This window comes from Microtus ochrogaster, chromosome 16, assembly GCF_000317375.1.
Source record: "Microtus ochrogaster isolate Prairie Vole_2 chromosome 16, MicOch1.0, whole genome shotgun sequence".
In the NCBI taxonomy this organism is placed as follows: domain Eukaryota; kingdom Metazoa; phylum Chordata; class Mammalia; order Rodentia; family Cricetidae; genus Microtus; species Microtus ochrogaster.
The window spans coordinates 56,016,110-56,024,440 of record NC_022018.1 but is presented as its reverse complement, the minus strand read 5'-3'; the positions used below and the strand labels follow the sequence as shown (position 1 = coordinate 56,024,440).

At 44.3% G+C, this 8,331-nt stretch overlaps 1 protein-coding gene across 2 annotated transcripts in view; it reads right to left on the bottom strand.

Moving 5' to 3' along the window:
• The window catches only part of Znf346 (zinc finger protein 346), a 22,976-nt gene that overhangs the window by 7,179 nt on the left and 7,466 nt on the right, over positions 1-8,331 (bottom strand). Inside the window, exons 3-5 of one of the 2 annotated variants that reach the window (XM_005355226.3) lie at positions 7,959-8,051; positions 6,156-6,300; positions 408-641 (exon numbers count right to left, since the gene is read on the bottom strand). In XM_005355226.3, coding sequence (XP_005355283.1) covers positions 408-641; positions 6,156-6,300; positions 7,959-8,051 — 472 coding nt within the window. The remainder of the gene's footprint in view (positions 1-407; positions 642-6,155; positions 6,301-7,958; positions 8,052-8,331) is intronic. The other variant, XM_005355227.3, reaches the window with a different exon arrangement.

The following is an 8,331-nucleotide window of genomic DNA, read 5'->3' as shown; positions in this document are numbered from 1 at the left end:
AACCATCTGTAATGAAGTCTGGTGCCCTCTTCTGGCCTGCAGACATACACACAGACAGAATGTTGTATACATAATAAATAAATATTTATAAAAAAAAATCAAAAACCAGCAACACCAGTAGAACTCAGAGTGTTATACACTCTGACTGTGGTTATCTTTGGAGCTTACTGAATTTCCTGCTTGCTCCCCTACATCCCCTAAAGACAGGTTCCCACGATGTACCCCAGGACACCCTTGATTCGTTCTCCTAAGTGTTGGAGTACACACCAAGCCTGGCTTCCTGATTACCTTCTGTGTTTGCAAACCCTGCTTTAGAAGAGGCAGGAAGCAACACACACTTGGGTCATCCAGGGAGCTCCAATGCTCAGTCCCTGGTCCAGCTCTGTGTATGAGCCGGGCTCTCTCACCTGGTAAGTCAGAGACAGCAGGGTCTGCCAGTCGCCCATAGTGCGCCATGAGTCTGAGCTTAGTCTCCTGCTTCCTGTGTTTCTTGCCCATATAATGTTGTTGAGCCATGACAGGGTTGTTGAAGGTTGAATGGCAGAGGCTGCAGAACTTGTCTGGGTCTAACATCTCTCTATTCTGGTGCAAGGCTAAGGTGGAGGCCACAAGGAAAGGATTTGTAAGGTGTTTCGACAGAGCTGTGGTGAGAGAGTTCAAACAGAAACAATGAAAAAACAATCCAGAAGGTGCCAGGCTTTTGAGTATGCTTGAAGTGGAAGAAGCAGCATGACCCATCACACCTGGGAATGGAGCACTGCCTGTGAGGCTCATACCATAAATGCCTCTCAATTGGGGAAGCTGCCAGGATCTGATCAAATGCAATGAACAACTGACTTGTCTGCCAGCTTTAGGAATATGAGCCCTGATGTTCTCACACTCTGAAGAGGCTCTGAACTTGGAATATTGCTGCCTAACTGGAACAGACCAAGGAAACATACTTTCAGTCTCTCTAGTCCTCAGAATGTCTTGGAATTTCAAAGTGAGTAGGATAAGAAATGTAAAATTTTCATTCCCATCCTCAAAATACAATACCTCAGCTACAGAGCTGAAGTAGACATTCAAGCTCTGAGACCATATAGAGCCAGGCAACCAGATTAGGAACTGCTTTTAATATCTATCTATCTATCTATCTATCTATCTATCTATCTATCTATCTATCTATCTATCTATCTACCTACCTACCTTTGGGAAAGGGCCCTGCTATGTAGCTCTATAGCTCTCTGGCTAGATGTAAACCAGGCTAGGACTGGAGTGCGCCACCACACCTGACAGAGATGCCTATCAGATTACAATGAATTTAGGCAATGTGAGGGAGAAGAAATGGTGGCAGTAACATTTATATACTTTGTATACACATTTTCCTTTTGTTCTCAGAAGTACTCCAATGAAGTAGGCACCATTTTGCCATATTACAGAGAAGATTGAAGTTTAGACAGTAAAAATTACTTTCTCAAGCCGGGCGGTGGTGGCGCACGCCTTTAATCCCAGCACTTGGGAGCGGGAGGCAGAGGCAGGCGGATCTCTGTGAGTTCGAGGCCAGCCTGGTCTACAAGAGCTAGCTCCAGGACAGGAACCAAAAGCTACGGAGAAACCCTGTCTCGAAAAAGCCAACAAAAAAAAAATTACTTTCTCAAGATGACCAAGTCAGTGAGAGAACCCTGAACTGTGTGACCCTGGAACTGTTGCTCTACCCCAGACTCAAGTGTACAGCAAGTAGATCTGAGGGTTAACACTGATGCAGGCATCCTTAGAAAATATTCCTGACTCTGCGCTAGGAATTCAATCTGTCAGGGGCTGAAGAGCAGGTTCAGTGGCTAAGAATGACTACTATTCTTCCAGAGAATCTGAGTTCAGTTCACAGCATCCTTGTCAGGTGGCTCACAAAGCCTTTATCCAATTGTTCTGGCCTATGCAGGCAAGTGTACAAACATATACACACATGTATACACATACACACAAACTTTACAAAATAGAAATGAGGGCTGGAGAGATGGCTCAGTGGTTAAGAGCACTGCTTGCTCTTCCAGAGGTCCTAAATTCAATTCCTAGCAACCACAGGGTGATTCCCAACTGTCTATAAGGAGATCTGGTGCCTTCTTTTGGCATGCAGTAATACATACAAGCATAACACCGTATACATAACAAATAAATCTAAAAAACAACGGAAATGAATCTTTTCTTAAAAAAAGAAACCAGCTAATCTGAGTCTGCTATGGACATATATATGATCCTCTCATATAGATGGCCTTTTCAAAGTGGACGCTATGTGTATACATGTTTGTGTGCTCAGAGGTGTGCATGCCAGAGGACACGTGTGGGGGTCAGAGGACAACTCTGTGATTCCGTTCGCTCTCTTCACTTCCACATAGGGTCTGAGAGTCAGACTCAGACACCCAGGATTGTGTGGCAAGCACAATCCTTGATGGTCCAAGGTTATTCAAAACATACTAGAGGATGGGGCTAGAGAGAAGGTTCAGTGGTTAAGAGTACTGACTGCTCTTTCACAGGACCTGGCCCCGCAATGGTAGTACCAGCACCCATATGGTGGCTCTCATCTACTTGCAACTCCAGTCCTAGAGGTCTGATGCCTTCTTCTGTGGGCACTACATGCACACGGTGCACAGACATACAGGCACGCAAAACATCCATATACACAAAAATAGATATTGTCAAAAACTCCTACTGGAGGGAAGTAGTGCAGTGCGTTGCAGAGTTAGAGGAGCTATTTAATGGACATCAGCGCCAGCAAAAGTGAGCGCTGCTCTAGAGAAATATGGGAAACATGCAGAGTGTTTTCCAGGGATGTCTGCTATGTTTTTATAACACAGGAAAAGCGGAAGGAAATGTAAGGACTCAACACTAGAAGAGCCATCAAGTAGTTTGCATGATTGTTAAAAACACCTACAAAAAGTTTGCAATAATCTGGGGGAATTTTTTTTCTTTTTAATCCAAGACTTTATTTTATTTTATTTTATTTATTTATTTATTTATTTATTTATCTATTTATTTAGGTTTTTGGAGACATGGTTTCTCTGTGGTTTTGAGCCTGTCCTGGAACTAGCTCTTATAGACCAGCCTGGTCTCGAACTCACAGAGATCCGCCTGCCTCTGCCTCCCAAGTGCTGGGATTAAAGGTGTGCGCCACCACCGCCCGGCTCAATCCAAACCTTTAATTGCATGTGCCTGTGTGGTAAGCGCACATAGAGCAGTACCCATGAAAGCTAGAGGTGATGGAGCCCCCTGGAGCTGGAGTTACCAGGATTTTGAGTCACCCCACATGGGTGCTGGGAATCTAACTTGGTTCCTCTGTAAGAGTAGAGTACACTCTTTTTTTCTGGGTGGGTGGGTTTGAGACAGGGTTTCTCTGTAGCTTTGAGGACTGTCCTGAACTGGCTCTTGTAGACCAGGCTGACCTCGAACCCTTGAACTCACAGAGATCTGCCTGCCTCTGCCTCCCAAGTGCTGGGATTAAAGGTGTGCGCCACCACTGCCCTGCTAGAACCACTCTTAACTGCTGAGTCATCTCTCTATCATCTAACAGGAAGTGTTATACTAAATGAATTAATATAAAAGGACCATATTGTCATGACAATATGGTCATGTCAATGCTAAAAGTTTTTTGTGTAATCTATATAAATACACTGGCATTTAAAAATGTCACCTACATGTACACACACATGCATACATGATAGCATGTCATGCAGCATATTTGTTTGCTTATTCTTTTGAGTCAGGGTCTCACTCTATAACTCAGGTTGGCCTAGAACTTACTTGTAGCCCAGGATGGTCTTAAACTCAGCAATCCTCCTGTCTCAGCTTCTCAAGTACAAAGATTCTAAGCATGAACCACTGTTAACAGTGCTTTCCTAGAAGTAGGAGTTGGGTGGCATTTTACTTGCTTCTTTGAACATTTTGCATATTGAACGGAATTATTCATGTATGTGCATCATTTTAACAAACAGAAAATTAGGTATTCTATGTTTATAAGCACATATACATGGAGTCAACTTGGATGAACATAAAACAAATAGAATACAAGCAGATATACGCATACACACAGTGCACAAGATCATAAGAGCAACAGTACTCTAAAAGGCTAACACTCTGAATGGTAAAACTATGGAAATTCCTTCCAATTTATCTGTATAGACAAATGTTTAATTTCAGGAATAAAGTTACAATAAACTCATGAAGTAATATGAACATATGCTTAAACTATGAGGCTGAATGAAAAGTACCAGGGGAACACAAATGGTTGATGCAACACACAGAGTGTGCAAAGTCACTACTGCGCAGAAGTATCGGTAAGGCTCTTTCCACAGAATTTTCTCATCTGTGGGATGTGAAGTCTATGACATTATGAATTCAGTTCTTAAGACAATTTTCCTCAGCCCAATGCTTAAACATCGTGGTGCTGTTGTTACCAGCCCTCACTTCACAGACAAAACTCAATTAGTCTTCATCTAAGTTAACAAATCAGCCACAAGCAAGGTCAATGGCACACTCTAGATCAGTGTGTCTCAACCCCTTTGGGGGTTGAAAGACCGACCTTTTCACAGGGGTCACCAAAGACCATTGGAAAACACAGATATTTACATTATGATTAATAACAGGAGCAAAATTAGTTATGAAGCAGTAACAAAAAAAATTTAGGATGGGGATCACCACGATATGAGAAACTGTATTAAAGGGTCACAGCATTAGGGAGACTGAGAATCATTGCTCGAGATAGTGGCTTCCGGATCAGTAAGTGCATTTTATGAGGGGATTTCACTCTGGCTTTTTAATGGTGACAACAATAATGACAATAGCTGTTATTAGTGAGAATCTGCTGTATCCTAGATTTTTCTTGGGGGTGGGGGAGGATGTGGTGTTTGCCTCTTATTTATTTTTTGGGTGCCATATAGGACAGGCTGGTCTCAAACTTAGGCAAGGATGGCACTGAACTCCTGATCTTCCTGCCCACACTTCCCAAGTGCTGGGATCTGAGGTGTGCCATCACACCTGGCTGCCCAGTGGTTTGGAAATTACCCTCACAAGCTTCAAAGCAGGTGGCACTGATACTGCACAGGCACAGATGGCAAGTGAAAGCGCCAGGACTGAAGCCTGTGCTGTTCTGACTTCAGAGTCTATGTGCTATTGTTTCACACTGTAGGTGTGATTTGGGAATAAATAGAGGGTATAATTATGAGTAGATTTTTCTATCCCATCTTCAAAACCTTCTAAAGCACAATTGTTTTGTTTCATTAATGCAGTAAAACAAAAAGAATCAAAAGTTCTATCAATAGTGTGGTCTTGGTCCAACACAGAGAACACACACACACATACACACACATCCCAGAAATCAAAGATCTCCCACTTCTGACTAACTGCAGTTAGCCTAGGTTAAGAATCCCAGGACTCAAGATGAAAGTGAAGGTTGGGCCAATGGTGGCAGGACAAAGGAGGCAACTGTGAAGTTAGTGCTGGGAAGTGGGTTCATGGCAGCTGCAAACAGCTTGCTGGGCAACACTAGAGTGCGCTGCTTTGAAGCCTAGCCAGCACCTTTAGAACAGGCAGCCTTTGTAGGTCCAAGTGAGCCAGGCATAACCTGAGCCCATGAGAAAGACAGGGAATTAGCTGTCAACTAGCAACATTTAGTAGTAAGAGCACGTGGGTGGTGGGAGGAAGAGGCAAGCAAGAATGCTCACGGTGTGTGTCGGCCTTCCGCTCTCTGAGTTACAGTCATTGGTCAGGACAAGCCTTGGCTAAGGAGCTTCTATAGAAAATGTGGCAGACCACAAGGGGGAAGTGAAGTAAAGCAAGTCTGAGGCCAAATTTCAATGAAGCCAGGTCTCATGTAGCTCAGGTTGGCCTTAAAGTCCCTATGGCAGCTGAGGATGACCTTAGACTTACTAATTTTCCTGCCTCCACCTCCTGAGTGCTGAGATTACATCTGGTTATGTAAGGCTGGGAATGAAAGCCGAGCCTTTATGCACATTAGGGAAGTATTGTACCAACTGACTTACATCCCCAACTCTTAGGTGGAACTTTCAGGGCTCTTAAAAGCAACTTCTCCAAGTCTGAGGCCCCAGTGAGCATTCTGGAAGCACCTGGCATTGGTGCTCCGAGGACGGGAGGGGTCCCAAAAGCACTACTCAGAAAGCCAGTACCTGCCCCCTTAGTGGACTGCTGCTTCAGCTTTAAGTTCTTTGCGTGGGTCTTCCCCAGGTAGTGCGACTGTGCCACAACAGGGGAGGAAAAGGTCATGTTACAGATGGGGCAGCAGTGGTTCTTGTCTTTGCTTCTGCTGCTCTTCTGGTTGGGAGAGAGAACACAGTCTGATCATGCCATTGCGCATCCAGAAAACCTTCAATGGTTCCCCTGCCCGTGGCTGGCGCACATTAAGACCCCTGCACACGCTAACCCCAACATGCCTGGAGCAGTCTTCTCCAGCTGTTTCATGGCTGGACTGTGCATAACTTCCATTTTATTCTGTTACTTTTTTGCTTTGCTTGGGTTATTCCTCCACCCTCCTGCCGGGCAGTAGGTCTGCTATCCGCCATCCAATGCCCAAGCCCCCTTGTACGCATACGCAGGAAGAATTAACCTTGTACGCATATGCAGGAAGAATTAACTTTGCTCCTCACCTGTACTCCAAGTCTATCAGATTTCTAACACACCCTCTGTCACCTACACAGACAGAACAGCTTAGGAGGCTCTGATATGAGCTCAAGTGCAATGCTGGCTGTGGACACCTTGACTTCTCTTTGCTACCTATCCTTGGACCCTGCTGTGTAGAGCACACAGTACATATCCAGGGCTCTTAGAACAAGTACACCACCAGATTCCATCTGTTGCTATGGTTATGCTAGGAAGTGTATTTTAATCTTCCTGAAAAGTCTGTCTTCTCAATAAGCTATTTCTTTAACATTTCTCAACCTTCTCACTGAAGACATCTTGGGATTAGTAATTCCTAGCTGGTGATGGGTACTGTGATCTCATCTGAAGAACTGAAGTACAGAGAGGTGAAATGATCTTTCCTATCTGGATCTCAGCCATGAGGGCAACTAGAAGATGATTTTTAGAGGGAAGCAAGGCCCCTTTAAACCACCGGCCACTGCAGCAGGAAGGTGGTCTGGAAATTAACCCTTGTTTATCAAGCATTTACTGGGGACGAAACTCTACCTCACAACACTAAGGAGGCCAGACCAACTCCAGACCACCTCCACTTCACGAGTGAACTCAGGGAGGTGAGGTGACTTGCTCAAGGCTCTAGTGAGTTAGAGCCGTGTGCACTGACTTCCGGCCCATAATGTGTACAACTTCTACACTCTGGAAGTCACAGCACACTCAAGGAATTAAGAGTTTGTCTCAGAATAATTCTTATAGTAACTATGAAATAGGAAATAAATGCAATTGCTTCATAATTGGAGGAGGTATATTGCCCAGGCCAAATGCTAAAGCTTGTTTCCCCTACAGCTCAAGAAAATGAACATCCCTCTACTTCCTCTCTTGTACTGTTTCGGTAACCCTCCAGGTGGGAAAGCAATGAATGGCTCCCTTTGCTGAACTGCTACTGTAGGGCAGGTCTGGGGTCTGGTGGTGTTTTAGAAGTCTTTTCTCAACTTAAGAAAAATTCTGAAAGGCAGCTGTAATAATTTTTTTGCTTGTTTTGAGACAGTCTCTCATTGCAGCCCAAGCTGGCCTCAAACTTGCTATGCAGAGGAATATAACCTTGAACTACTGATCTTCCTGATTCCACCTCCAAGTGCTTGGTCACTTATACACACCACTGTGCTTGGAAGTACTGTTGTTTTTAACAGAGGAAGAAGTCAAGGCTCAGAGTTATAAGACTTGCCCAAGTTAGACAACAGGGTTGAGACTGCAGCCAAGTCAGGCTGAATCAAAGTCTGCGCTCACACCACACCAACCTGCTGGGGAAGCAAGCAATTTCCACAAGGCAGCTGTATTACCTGATCTGAGTCTAACCTCTTCATGTCCCCTTTTAGTGTCTCCATTCCATGGATTGCTAGGTAGCTCTTCACTTTGTTGGCATGTTTTTTGCTCTGCAAGAATCCGAGGAGAAAGATCAAAGATAGCCAATGCCATTTCATAGAGAAGGCAGCCATGACATAGCAATTCTCACCTGGATCCCCCTCACAAAACTGAGGATAAGAAAATGGGGGAAGAAAACTCGTTTACTGAGTTCCTACTATGTGCTAGACCCTTGACTTGCTATTACATTAGCCTTAACAATCTATAAGAATATTGTTATTTGGGGCTGGAGAGATGGCTCAGTGGTTAAGAGCATTGCCTGCTCTTCCAAAGGTCCTGAGTTCAATTCCC